At 34.0% G+C, this 24,529-nt stretch overlaps 4 protein-coding genes and 1 long non-coding RNA gene across 8 annotated transcripts; 3 read left to right on the top strand and 2 right to left on the bottom strand.

The window, feature by feature from the left end:
• Positions 1–1,137: 1,137 nt before the first annotated feature.
• Positions 1,138–6,450, bottom strand: LOC111787884 (beta-galactosidase 16). The gene is made up of 18 exons (XM_087118519.1): positions 6,154–6,450; positions 5,044–5,139; positions 4,852–4,964; positions 4,713–4,779; positions 4,538–4,630; positions 4,302–4,445; positions 4,132–4,226; positions 3,933–4,041; positions 3,755–3,839; positions 3,527–3,645; positions 3,133–3,294; positions 2,880–3,061; positions 2,500–2,591; positions 2,312–2,421; positions 2,139–2,231; positions 1,957–2,052; positions 1,494–1,639; positions 1,138–1,413 (listed from the first exon to the last, which is right to left on the bottom strand). The coding sequence occupies exons 1-18, from the start codon at positions 6,343–6,345 to the stop codon at positions 1,296–1,298; spliced, it is 2,112 nt and encodes a 703-aa protein (XP_086974645.1). The 5' UTR covers positions 6,346–6,450; the 3' UTR covers positions 1,138–1,295.
• A 1,901-nt stretch (positions 6,451–8,351) lies between these two features.
• On the top strand, positions 8,352–15,062 carry LOC111787895 (uncharacterized). 3 transcript variants are annotated; one of them, XR_015412117.1, is made up of 5 exons: positions 8,352–8,505; positions 8,743–8,838; positions 13,491–13,795; positions 13,922–14,034; positions 14,286–15,062. It is a non-coding gene; the product is annotated as an uncharacterized LOC111787895 (long non-coding RNA). The 3 variants fall into 3 exon arrangements; XR_015412119.1 differs by having other exon boundaries at positions 13,491–13,799; XR_002814050.2 differs by lacking the exons at positions 13,491–13,795; positions 13,922–14,034; positions 14,286–15,062 and adding exons at positions 9,020–9,095; positions 9,173–9,463.
• LOC111787867 (beta-galactosidase 16) lies at positions 10,681–16,151 on the bottom strand. The gene is made up of 19 exons (XM_023667949.2): positions 15,920–16,151; positions 15,044–15,139; positions 14,853–14,965; positions 14,699–14,765; positions 14,518–14,610; positions 14,281–14,424; positions 14,111–14,205; positions 13,887–13,995; positions 13,701–13,785; positions 13,482–13,600; positions 13,142–13,303; positions 12,889–13,070; positions 12,483–12,574; positions 12,295–12,404; positions 12,121–12,213; positions 11,892–11,996; positions 11,330–11,475; positions 10,913–11,249; positions 10,681–10,818 (listed from the first exon to the last, which is right to left on the bottom strand). The coding sequence occupies exons 1-19, from the start codon at positions 16,115–16,117 to the stop codon at positions 10,708–10,710; spliced, it is 2,457 nt and encodes an 818-aa protein (XP_023523717.2). The 5' UTR covers positions 16,118–16,151; the 3' UTR covers positions 10,681–10,707.
• A 2,001-nt stretch (positions 16,152–18,152) lies between these two features.
• On the top strand, positions 18,153–22,417 carry LOC111787859 (proteasome subunit beta type-3-A). The gene is made up of 8 exons (XM_023667936.2): positions 18,153–18,271; positions 18,456–18,503; positions 18,598–18,779; positions 18,853–18,960; positions 19,480–19,569; positions 19,810–19,894; positions 21,336–21,430; positions 22,128–22,417. Exons 2-8 carry the CDS (start codon positions 18,498–18,500, stop codon positions 22,174–22,176), a joined length of 615 nt encoding a protein of 204 aa, XP_023523704.1. The 5' UTR covers positions 18,153–18,271; positions 18,456–18,497; the 3' UTR covers positions 22,177–22,417.
• LOC111787846 (uncharacterized) lies at positions 22,215–23,764 on the top strand. Of its 2 annotated transcripts, XM_023667924.2 has the most exons (3): positions 22,215–22,356; positions 22,495–22,612; positions 23,018–23,764. In XM_023667924.2, exons 2-3 carry the CDS (start codon positions 22,559–22,561, stop codon positions 23,594–23,596), a joined length of 633 nt encoding a protein of 210 aa, XP_023523692.2. In that variant the 5' UTR covers positions 22,215–22,356; positions 22,495–22,558; the 3' UTR covers positions 23,597–23,764. The 2 variants fall into 2 exon arrangements, with proteins under 2 accessions (XP_023523692.2, XP_023523684.2); XM_023667916.2 differs by lacking the exons at positions 22,215–22,356; positions 22,495–22,612 and having other exon boundaries at positions 22,619–23,764.
• The last annotated feature ends 765 nt before the right edge of the window (positions 23,765–24,529 follow it).

Raw genomic sequence — 24,529 nt, 5'->3', positions numbered from 1 at the left:
CTTAAAATCATTTTTAAAATTTTTTAAAAAGAAGTTTAGTATTATTAAAAATAATTTATATTAATTAAGAGATAACAGGAAGAAACCTGAGACATAGCACGTCTTTATGAGAAAAGGTTGGACATCGATTAAACTTCTAGTTATCTCTTTTTCAGCAGTTTTAATCACGCATACTCTCTATTTTTCGCCATAGACTGAAGAACACGGTTGGGAATGAGATTTATTTAGGATTTGTACGAGCTTCATTTGTGTGTATTATGTTGATTCTTCTACCGGTGTGATCCTCATGTTGGTGTAATATTTTAAGCTGACTTGATAGACATGTTGCCTTACACTAAGTTGTTGAGGATTGTTGGGAATGAGTTACACATTGGTTAATTAAGGAAATGATCATGAGTTTATAAGTAAAAAATACATCTCCATTGGTATGAGACATTTTGAGGAAACCTTGCAAAGCTATGAAAGATTATGCTCAAAGTGGATAATATCATACTATTGTAGAGGTCCGTGATTCCCAACATGGTATCAGAACCATACTTTCAACTTAGCCATGTCAGTAGAATTCTCAAATGTTGAACAAAGAAGTTGTGAGCCTCGAAGGTGTAGTCAAGAGTGACTCAAGTGTCAAATAAAGGGTGTACTTTGTTCAAAGGCTCCAAAAATTGAGTTGAACCTCGATTAAGCGGAGACTGTTCGAGGGCTCCATAGGCCTCATGGGAGGCTCTATGGTGTACTTTATTTTAGGGGAGGATTGTTGGGAAACTAATTTTGGCTAATTAAAGCGATTGAAAGCTTATGTTCAAAGTAGACAATATTATACTGTTGTGGAAATCCGTAATTCCTAACACGATATCAGAGTCATGTCCATAGAATCCTTAAATGTCGAACAAAGAAGTTGTGAGCTTTAAAGATACAGTCAAAAGTGACTCAAGTGTAATTTGTTCGAGATCTCCAGAGAAGGAGTAGAGCCTCGATTTAGGGGAGACTGTTCGAGGGCTCCATAAGTCTCAAGGAAGGTTTTATAGTGTACTTTGTTCAAGAGGAGGATTGTTGGGAAAGGAGTTTCACATCGGCTAATTAAGAGGTTGATCATGGGTTTATGAGTAAATGTTCAAAGTGGACAATATCATACTATCGTGGAGGTACGTAACATATGATAGAAAAATTTAGCACCAAAAGAGATTAATTTTCTAGCGAGAGAACTTTGGCTTGAATTACACCAATTACTAATGGAAGCATTGCACAATTGTTCCTAGGACTCATAAAAGAAAGAAATTGAGCATGGACCAACAAAGTTAAGTTTTGGTAATGGAAACAGCATCCAGACTAATCCCAACCGGGTTTCCTGTTTCTTCTTCAAAGATAACCAACAGGTTTCCTGTTGGCTTGAGGAAGGAACGTGGTACATGATACCTGGATTGAAACAACACAAAGAATTGTATTAAGATACGATATAAGAGCACCAAATACTAAGGTCTGTATAAATTGTGTACCATTTCTGTGAAGCCTCCCCTTTTCCGGTGAGGAAGGAGACCCAGTACCGGCCAATGCCCCAGCCGTTAACCCAAACTGCACCCTTCCCCATGGAACCAAGGTTCAGGGCGATAGGGTCATCACCCGGAGGTGCATCAAACTGAGTCTGTCAATTGGACAATGAATTTAGAATGACGACAGAGGTCCGTTATTTAACCGTAGAAGAAAGATAGTTGCGGTCAAGCCGACCACTAGCAGATATTGTCCTCTTTGAATTTTTTCTTTGGGTTTTTCCTTCAAGGGTTTTAAAACACGTCTGTCTACTAGGAAGAAGTTTCTACACTCTTATGGGTAAGAATGTTTCACTCCTCGGTGGCACACGATTCCCTCTCCAATTGATGTCATTTATCTCATTCCAAAGAGGACGATATCTGCTAATTGTGGACTTGGGCCATTACAAATTATTTATTTATGGGTTTGTACCTTGTACCAAGTGAGTGGCTGAGAGGAGTTATCTAACTTACTCCATTGAGTATCAGAGCCTAAAAATATTTGCGAGTTCTCTCCTGATAGGCCAACCTTTCGACACATTGTTAAAAAAAACGGTTAGCTTTAAGTTTATATAATCAGCTTCAAGTTTGTAATTATGTTGAAAATTGAAGGACCTTGTATCCCCAAGGTTGGGCAGAGTAATCTTTGCCTCCAATTCTCACTGTTCGCAGTCCAAGAACTCTTCTCTCAAGATATGCTCCAGAATCCTTCACATAGAAATTGTTAGAACTCGCTTAGATGGTATAAAATGCATCAAACTATGGAAGGAAATATAAAACATTCGTACCGGTAACCCAACCATCACACTGAGCAACGAGATGTTGTTGGTTCCATGTCTCAATGTAATATTATTATTCAGAGAGAAGTTTGGTTGATTTTTAGCTCCATGGGCAGAGCCTGTAGAACATTAATACATAAATGCTCAGTAATAAAGTTTCTCCGAGTTTCAACCATAAAAATAAAGACAAGACTAGCCTGCATAAACTCCATTGACGAACGCATGCACAACATGAGCTCGAGAACCCACTTCAAGTGTTTGTTGAGAGTCAGGAGAATCCTGTTGAACCCTGCGGTTTCATTGTACACCATTCATCGCAAATCATTCTATAGGTATTTTAGAAAATTGATTCAGGTATTTTAGGAATAAATTGTTTAGTCGTCTCTACTATAAATACCCCTCCAACCTACTAGGTTTTCATCCCAAAGAAATCCAGAACAAAGTGTAGTAGTATTATACTGAGTGTCTTGTAATCACTTCTAGATTGTTGTTAAGAAAGATTGCGATTGTTTCCTACAAAGAGTTGTCTTTAACAACAGTTTGATTATCAGTGTTAGAATTTTCACTTATAATTTACCTCATGGTGTACCAAAGATAATCTGAGCGATCTTTTGTGGTATTTGTCTGCTCTAATAACATGTTTTCTCTTAACGTGGTTTCATCAAAGCTAGGTATCATTTCCTTGTACTCTTGCCATTTTTCAAACGAATCAAACTTTTGTGCTGCCTTCATTGTTCTTGTATTGTATTGTACGCTTACCTGATAAATAGTATGTCAAGGGTTAAAATTAATAAGGAATAAGAGAAACCAGTTGTTGATTTAAGCCTTACCCTTTTAGTGTTGAAGGCCACAGTTTTGCAATCTGGTAAGATGCTGATGGAATTCGAAGGTAACTCATATGTAACCTTCTGAAACAGAACACTCACATCCTTAGCTCCCCTGTTCACCAAAAAGGCAGCACACTCTCCGGACTCAGTTTTGAACACAAAGGCCTGCCAAAAGAGACGGATGAGTAATATGAGATCCCACCTTCCTAATACGGGTGTAGAAACTTCTCCCTGACATACACGTTTTAAAAACATTGAGGGGAAGTTTGGAAGGAAGACGCTGGAGAGGATAATATCTGTTAGCAGTGGGCTTGGACAGTTACAAGTAAATAGGTTTATAATTTGCAAGAATAACTTTTAATTGCATGGAATGATGTTATTGACAGAATAAACTTACGTCTTGTCGAATGCCGAGTGAGATGTTAGATTTTGTTCCATAAAGCAAGGGTTTGGTGCATAGCTTAACTGCAGCATGTAATTCCTTAAAATGACTCCATTTTGGTTCCCTAATTAAACCTGCAAAAAAAAAAAAATAATAATAATAAAGTTGTGGTGAACAGTTTCCATATGCAAAAATGCAAAAATACGAATGGTATGAGCTAATTATTGAAGATACGGTTTTTACCATATTCGTCCAAAGGGGCTTGATCATAGTAGCCTGTAATCATATATGCAGCGGCAGATCTTCCAAAATTGGTTCCTCCGTGATACTGGGAGAAAGTGAACAGTGGTTTTTGGTTTAAAATCTTTAAATTAGTTCATAACAACAAATAAAAAATTGAGAGAGAGTTATATCAAAATACCATATAATAATTGACAAAAGCTCCATTCTTTGCCGCAATGAAAAGGGCTACATGAAATGCAATATCCTCTGCTGATCTTACGTACGGTTCGCCTCCATAAACTTGATAGCTGTAACTCAACCCTCATAAGAAATTAATATCAATCCAGTTTTCAGGGAAAAAGATCTGTAAAATAGTTGGATACTAGCGCAAGACTTACTAGGTAGTCCAGTTCTCAGTCCAAAGAGATGGCTTATTAGGCGAGTTTGGTCCAGTGAATGTTTCTCCACATTTCAACCCATTGCAGGTATTTATCTACCAATTGAATATTTAAGTAAAATAGAAGCATAAAGGAAAATATAACTCATATGATTATGTTTACGTATATACCACAGGGTTAGGCGCATCGTTTTGCTTGCACATGATCCATGGCACACCAGTCTGAAGGCTAACCGCCATGTTTGCTGCCCATTTAACATAAAGAGGTCCTTCCTCATGAAAGGATGCTTCCACCGTCGAGTATTCATTCTCAATCTGCAACTCCATTGATGAGTTTTCTTAAAGGAGTGACAACAAAAAAGAATTAAAAAAAGGTTCATTAGTGGTGTTGCCCACTGGGTTCGAACCTGTGAAAGTATGATTGGCCCTCCCTGAGAAGCATATAAGCCTTCCGACTTCATCATGTTCACTATCTTCGTGGTGAAGTTTTGCATGCGAAGCTGCCATTAAAGGTGCATGATGACCATGAAAACGTAACAACTTTACATTTTGATATCAATCGTCCAGTAAAGAAAACAATACCTTGAATGGTTCGTTATCAGTTCGATAAATAATTCCCGGAATATCATGCAGCCAAAATGGTAGACCACTGCCATTAGAAAGTTAAAGACAAGGACTAAGAAATGGTCATTTTTAAATGAAGCATATCATGTACTCTTACCCATAATTCCATTCTGCCTCAATGAAGGGTCCGATCCTTAAGCAAACATATAATCCTTGTGCTTGTACTTCCTTTAAGAATCTTACTATATCGCGTCCACCACTAAAATCATACTGAAAAAAACAAGATTTTTATTTTTTGGTTTAGTTAAGTCATCTTTTTGACAAATAGTAACTACAGAAATTTAATTACCGTTCCTTGTTCGGGTTCATGTATGTCCCAGAACACGTAGGTTTGTATCACATCTATTCCACCCGCCTTTGCTTTAGCTATCAAAGAAGGCCACATCTGCAATAACAACCAAAAACATCACCTTAATTCAACAAAACCTATTCCTTAAATTTTTTTTTTTTTTAAACATATTTATTTATTTATTTATTTGTAGCCATTCGATACAATTTTTAATATAAAATTGAAATACTCTTACAATACAGGTAAAACATGTTGTGGGCTTTTCGGGTTCAACAGGCCCATTGGATAATTTTCCCTCTTATTAGGATCCGACTAGGCCCATTGCATAATTTTCTCGGAATAGCCATGTTCCCACGTGAACTAAATTCAACGCGTGCGGGAATCACTTTATTTTTATTCTTTGTTGTTTATTATAAATTTTAAAATACACATTATTATAAGAAAATACATACAATTTTTTTTTAATTCACAATATAAATTTAATATAACAAATATAAATTGATCAAACCAAAATATTTCAATAATAAAAATATAAATATTTAAATATATACTTTTTACTATATTAAAATAATTTCAAAATGACGAGAATGTCATTTTTAGTTCTCTAGACGATATGCTTCCTAGAAATGCAATATTTAAAAACTATAACTATTCTCGATAAATTTATTTGAATTGACTCGTATTAAAACAAAATAGAAATGTCAAAATATTGTATTTTTTATTAAACGAATTTTACTTATGACATAATGAATAATCATATTCTTGTAGGCACGTAACTCAATCAGTCAAAACACCATTTATGGTAAACAGAAGAAAGATCGAGAAGATCAAACATGAATGATATATGAACGACTACCGCTATCTACTTCACCTAACAATAAACAACCAAGCGCATTTTATTTCCAATTTTGAACTAACCTAACACCTATTTCACTACCATGCGAAATGGATGATCGATAGGAAACAAAAAAACGTTTTTCACCAAAATTTTGAACACAATGAAAAATTCGCGGTCGTGATTACTCAATTCAAATCTGACAAAAAAAACCAGCAGAATCATTACAAATGGTCAAGGACAGATGAAGAAAGAAAGAAAGAAATCAAACTCACTTCGGGAGTACTCCGCGGATAGTGAATAGAACCAGAGAAGAGAAGTTTGTGTTCACCATTGATGATCAACGATCTCTCGTCGTAAGTTACGTTGCCACCGCTATGGTTGCCTCCGAGGACGCCGTCTAATAACGCCACTATCAATACCAAAGCTGAAATCCATGGTAATCTAATGACACCTGATTTCGCCATTGATTCTCAAAACAATCTTGCTTTCTTCTTAGGCTTTTCACGGTCAAATATAGCCAACTTTTCTCTCACCTGAGTGAAGTATGCTAACTCGTCTTTATCCAAGCGAGTTTCATAAATCAATTATGTGTATAGAACAAGACATTTCTCTTGATTATATACCTCCCTTCATTATGGATGGTCAATTATTTTAAATAAATAAAAATAAAAATAAATAAATAAGAAATCTATTGGTTTAAGTCAACTGGATTAATTAACTAATAAAATATTAAATTAACTTCAACTCCTCCCTTCTTTAAAAAATTAGCAACTAAATATTTAAAATTTTAATTTATATCTAATTTGATTTATTTGATTTTTTTTTTTTAAAAAAGAAGTTTAGTATTATAAAAAAAATATATATATATTTAATATATTAATTATTTTTAAAATAATTTTAAATATACCATTTCCCTATTTATACTTAAAATTTAAAATTTATTAAAGGTAACATTAAAAATTTATGAATTAAATTTGTAATTAAAAAAAATTGTAAATAACTATGGATTAAAGTGAAAATAAGGAAAGTTATCGTGTAATGGCTGAAACTCCTTCCAAACATAAGCTTAACTTCCAAACATTCCGATCATGTGAGATTATTTTTCTCGAATAGTCAACGTAATTAAAAATATATTTAATTAATTTAATTTAACCATAATTACCAATATTTTAAAGTAACTTTTTAGTTGATTTTTAATATTTAAAATTTTTATTCGTTATTCCACGTTTAAATAAGAACAAAAATTGACCAATAATTAGGTAATTATTTTATTAAAATATTTATATTTGTGACACATATAAAATAAAATAATAATTGAATGACATATATGTATGGTAATTTTACTTGGTCAACTCACATTTTTAAATAAGTAGTTTTTGTGAGATATTTTATGCCATAAATATTTTTTTTATAAAAGATTAATTTTAAGTTTGTAATTTTCTTAAAATTAGAGGTCAAATTTGAAAATTACCTAAAATAGATATTATGAAAAAGCATGAAAAAGAAAATATGTATTATTTAAAATTAATTTTACGTGCATTTAATGAATTTAAAGAAGTCTAATATGAAATTAATAAAAATTAAAAACAAACAACATTAAAACTAATATGAAATTAATTAGACTTTTTATATTTGGATATTTTTCTTTATAGTTCTTAAAATAAATTTTTTATTTGTTTTTTTCTTAAATTTAATTCTTTTATTATTATTATTATTATTTTTACTTTGATTAATTATTTGCATGTTAATGATATTTAAAAATCATAAGACAAATATTAAAACTTTTTGTTGAATTTTTCAAAAAATTATCATGTTGATGATGTATTTAAATTTTTTATTTTTTTTTTTAATAAAAATTGAGAATAGTTGGTAGCTGAGTCTATTTATTTTAAAAATTGCTTTTAAATATTTTAAAAATACTTTTTAATTAAAAAATTGAGAATACTAACAATTTAAAATTGTTATTTAATATTTAAAAATATTATTAAAACTTTTAAAACAAATTCAGAGTATTTTTTAAATAAAATATTTTTGAACTTGAAAAATACTCTAAACTCTTAAAATGTAAATATAATTTTAAAATAAATTACAAATTTTATTGGTATTTTGTATAATTTAAAATTTAGAAAATGAAAAACTTCCAAAAGGGAGAGAATGTTGAAGATTATTGGGAGTGAATCCTACCCTTCAAAGAATGATCATGACTTTATAACTGAAGAATACTATCTCCTAGATCTTTTGTAGAAGTCCAAAGCAAGTGACTTTATAACTGAGGAATACTATCTCCGAGATCTTTTGTAGAAGTCCAAAGCAAGTGACTTTATAACTGAGGAATACTATCTCCGAGATCTTTTGTAGAAGTCCAAAGCAAGTTATGAGAGCTTATGTTCAAAGTGGACAATATCGTACCATTCCTAACATGGTATAATTTATGCTCAAAGAATTGTAAGCGTTCGAGGGGTATTAGCCACTCTCCTCGTTTAGGGATGCCCTAAAGTAGATAGGTGGAGAGTCTGATTAGTAACGGAGGAGTAAGGCCCAAGCCATTAATAGAGCTATACTAAACTCCAGTGAATCGCTGGTTCCCGCATTCCTCTTTGCGATTCAACTCTCAATTCTCTCAGGTTTGGATTTCTTCATTCAATCTTCAGAAGTTCAATTCATATCTCTACATGTTTTAGTCCTCTTTGCGATTCATTGATTTTGATTTCGGTATAAACGTCTCCGATCGCTCTGGGCTGACAATTCTCTCTTGTTTTTTTTTTTGTTCTCATGCCACAAAGATTAAGATTCTCATTCTTTTGGAATTTTTAGCTTGTATGTAGTTCAGACATTGTGGTATTAAATTGTTTTTTTTGTAGATCTTTGAGTATAATGGAAGTGCCGTAGTTGCGATGGTGAGGAAGGATTGTTTTGCCATTACTAGCGATAGTAGGCTTGGAGTTCATCTTCTGACGGTTAGGTTTAGATTTGATTGAGTTATTTGAAATAGATTTGATTTAATTATTTGAGATTTAGTAATATCGGAATTGATTGTGTAACGCCAGTTTCATTCTTCATTAGGAGGAGAGATTTCTCCCAATTCTTCTGTTCTTTCGAGTTTTCTTTTTCTGTTCCTAACACAGACAATTGCCACAGATTTCCAGAAAATTTATCGGACTCATGATTAGCTATTTCTTGGCCTTTCAGGCCTCGGTATCGATGCTCAAACACTGTATGTTCCTGTGGTTGATTCTTTTCCGGTTGGTTTAATTTTCCATTGCTCAACTCCTTCTGCGTTTTGAAATGAAGGTATCAACGGCTTGTCTATCAGCCGAAACTATACCAGCTTCGAGAAGAGAGGGACATGAAACCTGAGGCATTTGCTAGCCTTGTCTCAGCACGTCTTTATGAGAAAAGTTTGGACATCGATTAAACTTCTAGTTATCTCTTTTTTCAGCAGTTTTAATCACGCATACTCTCTATTTTTCGCCTAGACTGAAGAACATGGTTGGGAATGAGATTTCTTTAGGATTTGTAGGAGCTTCATTTGTGTGTATATGTTGATTCTTCTACCAATGTGATCCTCTTACGTCGGTGTAATATTGTAAGCTGGCTTGATAGAGATGTTGCCTTACACTAAGTTGTTGAGGATTGTTGGGAAGGAGTCCTATATTGGCTAATTAAGGGAATGATCATGAGTTTGTAAGTAAGGAATACATCTCCATTGGTATGGAATCAAAAGCAAAGTCATGAGAGCTTAGGCTCAAATTGGATAATATCATACCATTGTGGAGGTCTGTGATTGCTAATATGGTACTAGAGCCATGTCTTAAATTTTGTCATGTCAATAGAATCCTCAAATGTCGAACAAAGAAGTTGTGAGCCTCGAAGATATAGTCAAAAGTGACTCAAATGTTGAATAAATGGTGTAGTTTGTTCGAGGGATCCAAAGAAAGAGTTGAGCCTTGAATAAGGGGAGGCTGTTTGAGGGCACCATAGGCCTCAGGGGAGACTCTATGGTGTACTTTGTTTGAGAGGAGGATTGTTGAGGATTGTTCGGAAGGAGTCCCACATTGGCTAATTAAGGGAATGATCATGGGTTTATAGTAAGGAATACATCTCCACTGGTATGAGACCTTGTGGGGAAACCAAAAGCAAAGTCACGCGAGCTTATGATCAAAATGGATAATATCCTACCATTGTGGAGATTCATGGTTCCTAACATGGTATTAGAGCCATGCTTTTAACTTAGCCATGTCAACAAAATTTTTAACGTCGAACAAAGAAGTTGTGAGCCTCGAAAGTGTAGTCAAAATTGACTCAAGTGTCGAACATTGACTCAAGTGTCGAACAAATGGTGTACTTTGTTCAAGGGCTCCAAAGAAGGAGTCGAGCCTCAACTAAGGGGAGGCTATTCGAGGGCTCCATTAGGTCTTAGGGAAAGTTCTATGATGTACTTTGTCAAAGGGAGGATTGTTGAGGATTATTGGGAAAAGAGTCTCACATCGACTAATTAAGGAGTTGATCATGAGTTTATAAGTAAATGCTCAAAGTGGACAATATCATACTATTGTGAAGGTATGTGATTTCTAACCTGAATATCATAAGAAAATCGAGTAGCAAAAAAAAGATTAATTTTCTGATTAGAGAACTGTGCTTGAATTACATTGTTAGATAATTGACATGAACCAATTACTAAATGGAAGCATTGCACAATTGTTCCTAGGACTCATAAAAGAAAGAAATGGGCTGTGGTCATGGAGTTTTTGCTAAAGCTAATGATCTATTTGAAAGTTCTCTTTGGATTATCTTGTCATCTACTACATGGAAGGCTTCTTCCATCACTAAGTGCATTGAGCATCGACCAACAAAGTTTTGGTGATGTGTGGACATGGATCACCGCCAAACTTATGATTCAAGATTGGAATGGAGCATTTAGCCTTCCCTAGACACAGCTGAAATAACATTAACACACAATTTTCATGTGAGTTATTGTCTTGACTACCTTATATTTAATGAGTGGTGATGAGTTTAAGGAACAAAACTCACCTGCTCTGCAACGGCTCTGGAGCTTGGGGAGTGACAGGTTCCAGTAGCGTAGCTTTGACAGTCGCCAGAAGGGGTCCCGAAGCTTGCAAATAAGATGCTGGAGATGTTCTTGTTCGTAGGGCAGCTTAATCGGACCTTTGGCCTTCTACTACTCGCGCTCTGATTCTTTTCACCCATCCATGAAGCTACTAAGGGGTAATGTGATTCGGACACTTGCCCACATATTTTGGTAATGGAAACAACATCCAGAGTGATCCCTACCGGGTTTCCTGTTTCTTCTTCAAAGATAACCAACCGGTTTCCAGTTGGCTTGAGGAAGGAACGTGGTACATGATACCTGGATTGAAACAACAGAAATAACTGTATTAAGATATGATATAATAACACCAGAGATTGAGATCTTAATAAACTGTGTACCATTTCTGTGAAGGCTCTCCTTTTCCGGTGAGGAAGGAGACCCAGTACCGGCCAATGCCCCAGCCGTTAACCCAAACAGCACCCTTCCCCATGGAACCAAGGTTCAGGGCGATAGGGTCATCGCTCGGAGGTGCATCGAACTGTGTCTGTCAATTAGCAATGAATTTAGAATGATAACAGAGGTCAGTTTTTCAACAATAAAATTCAAGATTGTTGTTGGAGTGTAATGGCCTAAACTTACCCCTAGCAGATATTGTCCTCTTTGGACTTTTCCTCAAGGTTTTAAAACGTGTTTGATAGGGGAGGTTTTCACACCCTTATAAAAAATGATTCATTCTCCTCTCCAATCGATGTGAGATCTCACAATCCACCCCTTCGAGGCTCAGCATCTTGCTGGCACTTGTTTCCCTCTCTGATTGATGTCGTTCCCTTTTCCAATCGATGTGAGATCTCACAACGCACTCGTTCCCTTCTCTAATTGATGTCGTTCATCTTTCTTAAAAGAGGACAATATTTGCTAGCGGTGAATTTGGGCCGTTACAAATTGTTTAGAGATTAGTACCTTATACCATGTGAGGGGCTGAGAGGATTTATCTAATTTACCCCATTGAGTATCATTTGACCCCAAGCCTGAAAATATTTGCAAGTTCTCTCCTGATAAGCCAACCTTTCGACAGATTGTTTAGAAAAAAAACCAACAAAAATATGATAGAAGGTTAGCTTTAACTTTATATACATCAGATTCAAGTTTATATTTATTTTCGTATTAGGAGATTAGAAAATTCAAGGACCTTGTATCCCCAAGGTTGCGCAGAGTAATCTTTGCCTCCAATTTTCACACTTAGAAGTCCAAGAACTCTGCTCTCAAGATATGCTCCAGAATCCTTCACATAGAAGCTGTCAGAACTCGCTCAGATGGTATAAATATACATCAAACTAAGGAAGAAAAGATAAAATATTCGTACTGGTAACCCGACCATCACACTGAGCAATGAGATGTCGTTGGTTCCATGTCTCAATGTAATATTATTATTCAGAGAGAAGTTTTGTTCATTTTTAGCTCCATGGGCAGAGCCTGTAAAACATTAATAGATAAATGCTCAGTAATATGGTTTCTCCGAGTTTCAACCATAAAAATAAGGACAAGACTAGCCTGCATAAACTCCATTGACGAACGCATGCACAACATGAGCTCGAGAACCCACTTCAAGTGTTTGTTGAGAGTCAGGAGAATCATGTTGAACCCTGTAGTTTGATTATGCATCATTCATCACTAGCCCAATAATTGTATGAGCTTATTGTCTATGTATTTTAGAAAAATGATCTAGGTATTTTAGAAATAAAGATACTTAGATTAGATTGATGTTAATAAATACTCCTCCAGCCTAGGTTTTCATCCCAAAAAAAATATAGATCTAAGTGTAGTAGTATTCTACAAAGTGTCTTGTATTCTCCTCTCGATTAGATTGGTGTTAATAAAGTGTGCGAGTGTTTCCCACAAAGAGTTGTGTTCAACAATAGTTTGATTATCAATCGCATAATTTCCACTTATAATGTACCTCATGGTGTACCAAAGATAATCTGAGCTGTCTTTGGTGATATCTGTTTGCTCTAATAACTTGCTTTCTCTGAATGTGGTTTCATCAAAGCTAGGTATCAGTTCCTTGAATTCTTGCCATTTTTCAGACGAATCAAACGTTTGTACTGTCTTCATTGTTTTTGTATTGTGTTGTACGCTTACCTGATAAATAGTATTTCAAGGGTTAAAATTAATAAGGAATAAGAGAAACCAGTTGTTGGTTTAAGCCTTACCCTTTTGGTGTTGAAGGCCACAGTTTTACAATCTGGTAAGATGCTGATGGAATTCGAAGGTAACTCGTATGTAACTTCCTGAAACAAAACACTCACATCCTCAGCTCCCCTATTCACCATAAAGGCAGCACACTCTCCAGACTCAGTTTTGAACATAATGACCTGCCAAAAGGGATGGATGAGTAAATAGTCTATAATTTCCAAGTATTTCAACCTCAACAAGTAATTATTTGCGTTCTTATGTTGTAGCTATTGTAGATACCATTTCTTTTTCATCCTAGATTGTGTTGAACACAATTTTAATTGCATGGAATGATGTTAATTGACAGCATAAACTTACATTTTGTAGTTGGCCCAGCGAGATGTTGGATTTTGTTCCATAAAGCAAGGGCTTGGTGCATAGCTTAACTGCAGCGTGTAATTCTTTAAGATGACTCCATTTTGGTTCCCTAGTTAAACCTGCAGGAAAAAAAAAAAGTGGTGAACAGTTTCCAGCTGATGTAAAAATTCGAATCGTTGAGCTAATTTAATGAAGACACGGTTTTTAAAAATGTCATACCATATTCGTCCAGAGGTGCTTGATCATAGTAGCCTGTAATGACATATTCAGCCGTTGATCTTCCAAAATTGGTTCCTCCATGATACTAGGAGAAAGTGAGTAAGTGGTTTTTGGTTTAAAATAATCACACCTTTAAATAGGTTCATATGAACAAATAAAATATTGAGAGAGATTTATATCAAATACCATATAATAATTGACAAAAGCCCCATTCTTTGCAGCAATGAAAAGGGCTACATGAAATGCAATATCCTCGGCTGATCTTAGGTACGGTTCGTCTCCATAAACTTGATAGCTGCAACCGAACACTTGTAAGAAACTAATATCAATCCAGGTAAACCACATTTTCCCTCTTTCATAGTTTTCATGATATGCAAAATATTTGGATACAATGCAAGCGCAAGACTTACTTGCTAGTCCAGTTCTCAGTCCAAATAGATGGCTTATTAGGCGAGTTTGGTCCAACGAATGTTTCTCCACATTCTAGCCCATTGCATGCATTTATCTACCAATTGAATATTTAAGTAAAATAGAAACATAAAGGAAAATATAACTCATATGATTATGTTTATGTATATACCACAGGGTCAGGTGCATCGTCTTGCTTGCACATGGTCCATGGCACACCAGTCTGAAGGCTAACCGCCATGTTTGCTGCCCATTTAACATAAGGAGGTCCTTTCTCATGAAAGGATGCCTCCACCATCGAGTATTCATTCTCAATCTGCAACTCCATTGACGAGTTTTCTTAAAGTAGTGAAAGTATAAAGGAGTTAAAGAAGGAGGTCCATTGGTGGTGTTGCCCACTGGCTCAAACCTGTGAAAGTATAATTGGCCCTCCCTGAGAAGCATATAAGCCTTCCGACTTCATCATGTTCACTATCTTCGTGGTGAAGTTTTGCATGTGAAGCTGCCATTAAAGGTGCATGATGACCATGAAAACGTAACAGCTTTACATTTTGATACCAATATTCCGGTAAAGAAGAAGAAAACAATACCTTGAATGGTTCGTTATCAGATCGATAAACAATTCCCGGAATATCATGTAGCCAAAATGGTAGACCACTGCATCAGAAAGTTGAGACAAGGACTAAGAAATGGTCATTTTTAAAGGGATGTAAAGTTATAAAGGAATGTTCCATGTGTTCTTACCCGTAACTCCATTCCGCCTCAATGAAGGGTCCAATTCTTAGGCAAGCATATAATCTTTGTGCTTGTACTTCCTTTAAGAATTTTACAATATCGCGTCCACCGCTAAAATCATACTGGACAAACAAGATTTTTCTTTTTTGTTTATCTTATGTCACCTTTTTTACAAATAGAAACTACAGAAATTTAGTTACCGTTCCTTGTTGGGGTTCATGAATGTTCCAGAACACGTAGGTTTGTATCACATCTATTCCACCAGCCTTTGCTTTGGCTATCAAAGATGGCCACATCTACGTAACAACCAAAAGTGTCACCTTAATTCAACAAAAAATAATTCCCTAAATTAAAAAAAAAAAAAAAAAAAAATCATACCTTTTAGCAGACATGAATCACTTTATTTTTATTCTTTGTTTCGTTTTGTTTATATATTTAATATAAATTTTAAAATACACATCTTCAAGCTCAATTTTAGACCCATTGCTATTATAAGAAAATACATACATTTTTTTTTGTTTAATTCACAATATAAATTTAATATAACAAACTATAATAAAATTTATATACGTAATTTATAGATCAAACCAAAATATTTCAATAAAAAAAAACAAGTATAAAAAAAATTAAATCATATTCAAATTATATTAAAATAATTAGATGCTTTTCATATTTAAAAATTATAACTAAATTGTATAAATTTATTTGAATTGATTAAATAATGCCAGAACGAGTAATCATATCCCTAGTTGGCAGGAAACTTAATTAGTCACTAAAAAATAGAAGAAATATCGGGAAAATGTAAATTCGCAAACGAACAAACATGAATGTTTGATGAACCAATACGACTATCTACTTCACTTAACAATAAACAACTAAACGCATTTTATTTCCAATTTCGAACTAACATAACACCCATTTCACTATAATGCCACATGGATGATCGATAGGAAACAAAAAAAAACGTTTTCCACCAAAATTTTAGAAACAGTGAAAGTTCATCCGTTTTTATTATTCAATTCAAACCAGAAACAAAAACTAAAAGACGAATGTAGAAAGAAAGAAATCAAACTCACTTCGGGAGTACTACGCGGATAGTGAATAGAACCAGAGAAGAGAAGTTTGTGTTTGCCATTGATAATCAACGATCTTCCGTCGTAAGTCACGTTGCTACCGTTGTGGTTGCCTCCGAGAATGCTGTCGAATAACGCTGCCATCAATACCAAAGCTGAAATCCACCGTAATCTAACTACGTGGTACTCTGTTTTCGCCATTGATTCTCAAAACCACCTTACTTTCTTCTCAGACTGCTGTCTTTTTATGTCAGCACCTAACAAGGTATTTTTCTTCCTTATATATAGAGCTTCATAATTAACTGTTAATTACCTTAAAAAAATAAAATAAAAATAAAAATAAAAAGACATAAAAGAAATTGATCGATTTGAGTCCAACTGAAATTAATTAACTAATAAAATATTATATTAAATGCAACTTTACCTCTCCCTTTTAAAAAATAGCTACTAAATATTTAAAATTTTAATTTATATCTATTTTTTTATTATTTATTGAATCATCACTTTTTTATTTTAAAAGAAGTTTAGTATTATAAAAAAATAATTTATATTTAAAATTTGAATATATCATACCACTTAAAATTACAAAATTTATTACAAATTTATGGACTAAAATTGTAATTAAAACAAAAACGGAGAGTAAATATATATTAATAACGAAAAGAAAAGTGAAAATAAGTAAAGTTTTCAAGTATGATGGTTAAAACGTCTATTGAGTCACGTGAGAGAGATAAGCCGACTCCCAAACATTCACACACGTGAGACTATTTCCTCGAATAATTAATTTTTTTAAAATATGTTTAATTTAATAAATAATTTTTTAGTTAGTTTTTAAAAATTAAAATTTCCATTTAATTATTTCCAAAATTAAATAGGAAGGAAAATTGATGTATACTTAAATTATTATTTTATTAAGATATTTAGATTTGTTTACCTATGTATAAATGCTAGTCTATAAATTTAAATATGTAAATAAAAATAATAATTGAATGACATTATCATAAAGATAAATTTGATAATTTTATTTATTTATAATCTGAAGATATATATGGTAATTGTTTTGATTTTTTTATTGTCAATGATGATATGGCTTTTTGCTGTAAAAATTGCTGCCAAATTACCAAATCAACCCAATCTGAATTAAATTCAAATTTTCAGCTTAAATTTTTAAATAAGGAATTATGATGAGATATTTTTCATGCCATAAATATTTGGAAATTTATATTGTTTATAAAATAAAAATAAAATTATTTCAATTATTGTTGAGTTTTGTTAATTTTGGTATCTTAATAAATATTTACTATAAAAATAAATATTTTTACAAATCTTGTCAAGGCAATTTTGAATCTGTTTGTAATTTTCTTAAAATTAGAGTTAAACGTCAAAATTACCTAAAGTAACTTTTATGAAAAATTAGGAAGAAGACAATATGCATTAATTTTTTTTCTTACATCGAATTAAATATTTACTTTAAATTTGAAAGATTAAAAACAAACCACATTAGAATTAGTTAAAATTTGCGGTAAAAAAAATTAATTTGAACATAATTTATCATAACCATATTAACCATCGTCTATCATGTTTTTCTAAATTGTCCAAGATCCTTTTATAAATTGTTACGTTAATCGTCTATTATATATTTATCGTTATTTGAACTATTAATATGTAGGTGACTTTATTACTAGGGTTAGGATATGCAAACACGTAGCTATCGAAAAAGCACCGGAGCACGTGTTTGACATCGGTTCATCTATTTCAGGAGGTCGTGTCCTCACGTTGCAAAAAATTGCCGTCAAAAAAATATATTAATATTATTTGCCAAATCAATATAATATAATTACGAAATTAAACTGCCACGTCATTTTTTCATTTATTTTAAGAATTAAATAACATATGTATATTACTTATCATTGGGTAGCCCAATTTTTTCAGGCCCAACAAAAGTGCAGCCCACTTTCACACACTGAGGCCATTGGTTGATATTTATATTTGTTTTTAAAATACTTTTTTATTTTTTAAATATTTCAATAATACTATTTTTAACTTAAAAATAAAAGATAAAAAAAATACTTTGGATGATATATTAGTATTATTATTATTATTTTTTTTTTTGTTAATATTCTTAAATTTTTATTGATTTTTTTTAAAAAAATTAAAAAATAAAAAAATATTCTAAGCTTTTAAAATGTAAATATAATATTTATTGGTATTTTGTATAATTTAAAATTTAGAAAATGATTAAGAAAGGGGGAAGGGGTTGGAGTGAGGCCCAAGCCACTAATAGAGCTCTACTAAAATCCACTCAGACGCTGCTTCCCGCATTTCTCTTTGCGATTCAACTCTCTCTTCTCTCAGGTTTCGATTTCTTCCTTCAATCTTCACAACTTCAATTCATATCTCTACATGTTTTAGTTTAGATTAGGGTTTTTGGAACGGGTTTGCGTTTCATTGATTTTGATTTCGGTACAAACATGTCCGATTGCTCTGGGCTGACAATTCTCTCCTTTTTTTTATTTTTTTTTGTTCTTGTGTCGCAAAGATTTTCGTACTTTGTTCCGGGGAAGCTTGAGTAGCGGACCTGATGTCGGTGCGTTTCTCTTCATTAGCATTATTGCCATTCTTTTGGAAGTTTTAGCTTTTGTATGTAGTTCAGACATTGTGGTATTAAATTGTTTTTGTAGATCTTTGAGTATAATGGAAGTGCCGTAGTTGCGATGGTGGGGAAGAATTGTTTTGCCATTGCTAGCGATCGTAGGTTTGGAGTTCAGCTTCAGACAATTGCCACGGATTTCCAGAAAATTTACCGGATTCATGATAAGCTATTTCTTGGCCTTTCGGGCCTTGGTACCGATGCTCAGACCCTGTATGTTCCTGTGGTTGGTTCTTTTCCGTTTGGTTTAATTTTCCATTGCTTAACTCCTGCGTTTGAAATGAAGGTATCAACGACTTGTCTATCAGCACAAACTATACCAGCTTCGAGAAGAGAGGGACATGAAACCTGAGACATTTGCTAGCCTTGTCTCAGCTCGTCTTTATGAGAAAAGGTTGGACATCGATTGAACTTCTAGTTCTCTCTTTTTCAGCTGTTTTAATCACGCATACTCTCTATTTTTCGCCCTAGACTGAAGAACATGGTTGGGAATGAGATTTCTATAGGATTTGTCCGAGCTTCATTTGTGTGTATATGTTGATTCTTCTACCAGTGTGATCCTCATGTTGATGTAATATTGTAAGCTGATTATAGAATTGGTGTATGTTAAATTGAGAAATATTGTATCTCTATCAAGTCTGTTTACAATACCAAATCTACGATTGAGAAAATTAATATATGTTGATTCATTTGTGTGTAATATTTCCAAATTGGTGTATGTTAAATTGACTGGCAAGATGTTTTATACGAATTTGGAAATAGGATTACAAGTTGGCTTGATGGATATAGTTGAAAATGTGGATAAACTTATGAACAATATTGAAAAGCGCATACAAGAAAGATGAATTTACTATTATTGTTTGGCCTTTTTAGGTCAGATTAAAAACTCATATATCAATTTTCTCATTCGTAGATTTGGTCCATACTTCTGCCAGCCTGTAATTGCTGGATTGAGTGATGAAGACAAACCCTTCATTTGCACAATGGATTGCATTGGGGCCAAGTGAGTACTCTCCTTTTTTTTTCTTTGTCTAGGTCACAACTTTTTTATTTTCTTTGGTTGGACTTTAAGCTTAAATTAGTTATATGGGTATCTTCCTGTTGTTTGATTATAAAAATGTGCATCAGACTTGATGTTGCAGTCTCTGCAACGCATTGTAATGAAATATTATTTTTGGGATAAGCTTTTCTAGGTTTATGATTATCTAATGTAAAACTAATACATCAAATTCACTGTTCCCAGAGAGCTTGCTAAGGATTTTGTTGTTTCTGGCACTGCATCAGAGTCCCTTTATGGTGCGTGTGAGGCAATGTTTAAACCTGACATGGTATGTTGGTATAATCCATTTACATATGCTCTGTATCCATCATTGGGATTCTAATTTGCTTTGAACTGAGGAAGAAATATATGTAAGTTGCTTGTTTGCTTTGCGATTTAGCAATGCCTTTCCATTGGTGTTGGTGGTTTGATTCAGGTCAATTTTTCGACCAAATGGATACTGACAGTTGAGTGTAAGATATCCAAAATAACTAAGTTGCTGATAGAATGTAAGCTTGTGTTGCAAGTAGATCTATCTTTTATAGGCATTACCATTGACCGCCCCATACCCCAAGGTAAACAATACTTTAGGAAGAGCACCTATCACACTGGCTTTGGCATAAGAAGGAAGAATAAATGAAAATATATACCCAGAATTGAAATCATAGAAGAAAAAGGATTAAGCATATGCCCATAAAAGGAAGAGAAATTAGTGCATGTGTATGAAAGAGGAGAGAGTAGAAAAATAAAATAAAATAAAATAAAAAAGATAAGGACTCGAATCAACTTACACCATTACCTTAGACACTGGAAGAACAAATTAGGTACGGTAAAAATGTGTCTTCCAGTTGGAGCTGTTAAACCAGAGAGTCATTGAACAAAGGGTCCAACAACTCTCATGGATTGAATCATTGGTCATTGTACATATAGAAGATGAAAAATTAAGAGAATTGTTTGGCTATAGACCTACTTAATGGACTTTGATGAACATATGAAGTGTAAAAATTTGACTCACGAGAAGAAATTGAGGAGGAAGATAAGAGAGAGGAGAATGAGAGTGAGATACTGAGGGGTGGGGTGTCTGCTATTGAGGTTTCTGGAAAGGAGATGGCCAACTTAACGACGTCTCAGAATAAGAGTGGTTGAAGGTTAAGTCATGTATATAGAAGTGGCAGTGGGCAGTTTATAATCAGTTGGTCAGATTGGTAGAGTAAAATATATTGAAAACTGAAACCAACCAACTCGTGTTATTTTCTTAGGGCATGTTTGGGAATGATTTTGACTGACATGTTATTTTCTTATGCCATGTTTGGGAGTGGTTTTGGAAAATTACTTCCATACATGCCATGAAATTGGAAAAGCTGAAATTAAGTTAACCAACAGACCTATGAAACCAATGTGTACCAACATTGGTTTCAGTCTGTTTCCTTAATTTATTGGGTTTGACTTCCACCCTTAATCATTCAGTTGTGAGGAATTGGTCGAGCCTTTTGAAAGACAATCCAGCAGTCTTGCTGTTTCGGATTTAACTTCACCATATCCTGTTAGAATGGAAGGCACTGTAGTTCCTTTCATTTGATTATGCCAAGAGCTGAGCATGATGTTCAAATTTGTTGTCTTGATAGATAGTGGAAAATATTCTTAGTGGGGATAACAATTCCCGTCATAATTCTTTTGTGGGAATGTTCTAACTTTATAATTAACTGTCAATTCAAATTTGTATTGGCCAGGAACCAGAGGAATTATTTGAAACCATCTCTCAAGCGCTGCTGTCTTCTGTGGATCGGGACTGTTTGAGTGGATGGGGAGGGCATGTCTATGTTGTGTAAGCCACACGTTCTTGATTCTTGTTTAATCGTTGAGATATCTTTCTGGATCGTTTATTGGGTTCTTTCTGTTAAAAAAAGAAAAAAAAGAAAAGTGGTTTGTTTATTGTTGTTAATTGTGATTATTCTGGTAGATTTTGCTTTTTTGAATATTTTGCATATCACCTGGGATAAAATGATAATATTTGTAATAGAATATTACTTTTTCTTGAAAAAAAGAAAATTACAGCCTCTTTCTTATCCTAAAAATAACAATAATATTTGTAACAGAACTTGTTATGATGCATTTTTGTTTAAAATTGTGCAATTTATTAACTGTGTTTGAGATATACATTATTTAGTCTCCTCTTTACATTTCCAATCTATATGATCCGTTGAGTGTAATTTTCAAATTGCACCCCTGTTGGTTTATGCTCTATCGTCTTTTGTTTTCTCTAGTCAATAATTTAAACCATTATGGGGCATCCAAAAATAACAATAAGAGTATTTTTCCAAAAAACATTAAACCATTATGTATGCCCCTGACAAACATTCCAAAAGTATCCTTTTGTATAATGCAGAATGGGTTTTTTCTTTCATTTGTACCTAATCCATTTTTTCCTTTTTGCCTTTTACCTTTCTTATTTCTATCGACCTTTTCCTGTCGTCCATTATATATTTGTGATTGAAATTATCCTATAATGTGTCTTTTTGCAGTACGCCAACTGAAGTAAAAGAGCGAATCTTGAAGGGACGAATGGATTGATCCTTCTTCCGATGTATGAAAGGTGACGTGTTTCGTGATTACTTCGTATTAGACTGCAGCCCAGGGATGGAGTACGCGAGTGAAATGCAAAAAACTTTCATGTTGGGCTGAAACTTGTACTCTGCTCTATATATTTGTCATGGGAATTGGCTTTATCTAGAACTGTCCACGTGAAACAAGGTTTATTAAACAAAATCTGCTTTGGTTCCAAACTTGATTAATTTAGATTCCAATTTTTCTATTTACTCTTTAATGGTAGCTTAGCTTGTGCACATCTTTTACTGATCCAATTGCTTTATATTTTGCAACAACTTGTAGCCACAGTATATTCTTCCTTGTCAAAACATCCATACATTGGGTCAGTTCTCGAGCGGCCTCCGGTATGGACAAAGGTTGTCAGCAAAGAGAGGCTGTCGTGAAACCGTGGAGAGGCAAGGTAAGAACTGGCTAGTATTTTGATATCGGAAATGTAGGATGGAGGTATAAAATAATGTTACTTGAGATATACAACTTTACTTTCCTTTCCTTTGCACAAAACCTGCCTTCTCTGCAAAGAAAACTAAGAACTCCTCTACTCTAAAGATTGATGGAGGGCTTGATAGGTTGAGGAACTAGAACAAGGTGGGAATCTAGAATATAGAAATGTCCATTAGAGTTGGTTTCCAGTTGCCTTCTATGAAAGTTGTCTCTCAATCAAGAAACCAGCAAAAAGTGCAACTTCATAAACCCTAAGCTATGGCTCGTGTTGCACTGCTCTCAGAGATTTTGATCATTTGTTGTAATGGAAGAGCAAGAGGATAAGCAACTCCCTCAAAGGATTTCCCGTGCTTATGTGGAACAGGTGAACACGGATTTTATTATGGCCTTGGCAATGCAGCAGCAGGAGCATGAGAGGAACTACACGATGCTCGAGACCATTGAAAGTGATAGCGAAGAAGATGAACGTTCAGATTCCAACAGCAGCAATGGTCTCGACCACACCAATGACTCCTTCCAAAGCCAAGAACTTCATTCCCCGTGGGGTTTTCTTGCAGACGACGAGGAGGAGACTACGGATGATAATGAATATATGGACGAAGACGGAGAGGAAGAAGATATCGAGGAGTTTGATTTGGATGAGCTAAGCTATGAAGAGTTGATTGCATTAGGGGAATTCATTGGAGAAGAAAAGAGGGGACTACCGATTAACGAAATACCTTCGTGCTTGCACTCGAGCAAGTTTCAAACCATCGAAAACAAAAGCGGTATAGATCGGTGTGTGATTTGCCAAGTTGAATATGAAGATAGTGAAGAATTGGCTGCCCTTATCTGTGAGCATCCTTACCATTCAGAATGTATAAGCAAATGGCTTCAAATCAAAAGGGTTTGTCCAATATGTGGCACAGAAGTTTCATCCCCCAAGCCTTCTAAAAATGCTTAATATCTTCATGATTTGTTCATTTAATTGAAAGGAATCTGAAGAATATCAAGAACTTCGCAAAGGAAACAGGAAGATTTATTTCTTCATATTCATATACTTTTTAATGTCAATACCTCATCCTAAAGGAACCCACTTTAGCTTTAATTATATTCCAAATTGTTTTCATTACCATTATTGTGACTAATTGATAGTATTATATCGAATCTCCATCACATTTTATGTATATATAATTTTCGAGCAAAGAACCTCCAAATCTCTCCTCAAATAGTCTATTCGATAAAATTTAACCACAAATCAAATATGAATACTTTTCCAAGGCCGTCACAAAATCTAAGCCGTGCCTTCGATGCTACTTGCTAGAAACAATAATTAAACATTTTCGCAATTTACACTACTATACACACATGATTTCGTAATTTTACCATTTGTCTTACTTAAAAATCTTCGAAACAATAAGAATACCATCCAGTTCCACTAACGTTAGAGCTAGAACTTTATGCGCATCCCGAACATTGCGCTGAAAAGTAGCACCACGTGGGAAATTTAATGCAAAGAAGATAAGCCAATCCTCAATGAAGAATGGTAGACATGGGGTATGGACCAATTGGACAAGAAATTGAGTGTTTGACGGCAGAGAACTTAGTCGGCGCCGCCCTAAGAAAAGTTAAAAGGATCCACAATTTTGGAGGTCAGTTTGAAATTATAGAAATGTGTTACAATTCACTTGGACAAAATAAATAAATAAATAAATAAATAAAGACAAGACATGGGCTGTCTGCTCTGGACACCACTTGAAGTTGACAAAGACAGTAATTTTGCAGCCAAGTTTGAGGTTTTCCCATTTCTTTTTATTAATTTATCTCAATTTAATTCTTTGGTTTTAATATTTATAATATGCCACATTATTCTTGTTGTAATTCTTTTTTAAATTTT

This window comes from Cucurbita pepo, chromosome 1, assembly GCF_057944985.1.
Source record: "Cucurbita pepo subsp. pepo isolate OVF chromosome 1, ASM5794498v1, whole genome shotgun sequence".
Classification (NCBI taxonomy): Eukaryota; Viridiplantae; Streptophyta; class Magnoliopsida; order Cucurbitales; family Cucurbitaceae; genus Cucurbita; species Cucurbita pepo.
This window is presented reverse-complemented; position numbering and strand designations above follow the sequence as displayed.

What these genes read in the sequence shown, in the direction of transcription:
- LOC111787884 (XM_087118519.1), bottom strand. Translation starts at nt 6,345, where the DNA reads ATGGCGAAATCAGGTGTCATTAGATTACCATGGATTTCAGCTTTGGTA. An exon ending in CTGATAACGAACCATTCAAG is followed by an intron (nt 4,631 to 4,712) that starts GTATTGTTTTCT and finishes CTTTAATGGCAG; the next exon opens with CTTCGCATGCAAAACTTCAC. An exon ending in ACGATGCGCCTAACCCTGTG is followed by an intron (nt 4,227 to 4,301) that starts GTATATACGTAA and finishes TTCAATTGGTAG; the next exon opens with ATAAATACCTGCAATGGGTT.
- LOC111787867 (XM_023667949.2), bottom strand. Translation starts at nt 16,117, where the DNA reads ATGGCGAAAACAGAGTACCACGTAGTTAGATTACGGTGGATTTCAGCT. An exon ending in GAGGCGGAATGGAGTTACGG is followed by an intron (nt 14,766 to 14,852) that starts GTAAGAACACAT and finishes TTTCTGATGCAG; the next exon opens with TGGTCTACCATTTTGGCTAC. An exon ending in AGCACCTCTGGACGAATATG is followed by an intron (nt 13,601 to 13,700) that starts GTATGACATTTT and finishes TTTTTCCTGCAG; the next exon opens with GTTTAACTAGGGAACCAAAA.
- LOC111787859 (XM_023667936.2), top strand. An exon ending in GGTACCGATGCTCAGACCCT is followed by an intron (nt 18,780 to 18,852) that starts GTATGTTCCTGT and finishes TTTGAAATGAAG; the next exon opens with GTATCAACGACTTGTCTATC. An exon ending in GCTCGTCTTTATGAGAAAAG is followed by an intron (nt 18,961 to 19,479) that starts GTTGGACATCGA and finishes TCTCATTCGTAG; the next exon opens with ATTTGGTCCATACTTCTGCC.
- LOC111787846 (XM_023667916.2), top strand. Translation starts at nt 22,958, where the DNA reads ATGGAAGAGCAAGAGGATAAGCAACTCCCTCAAAGGATTTCCCGTGCT.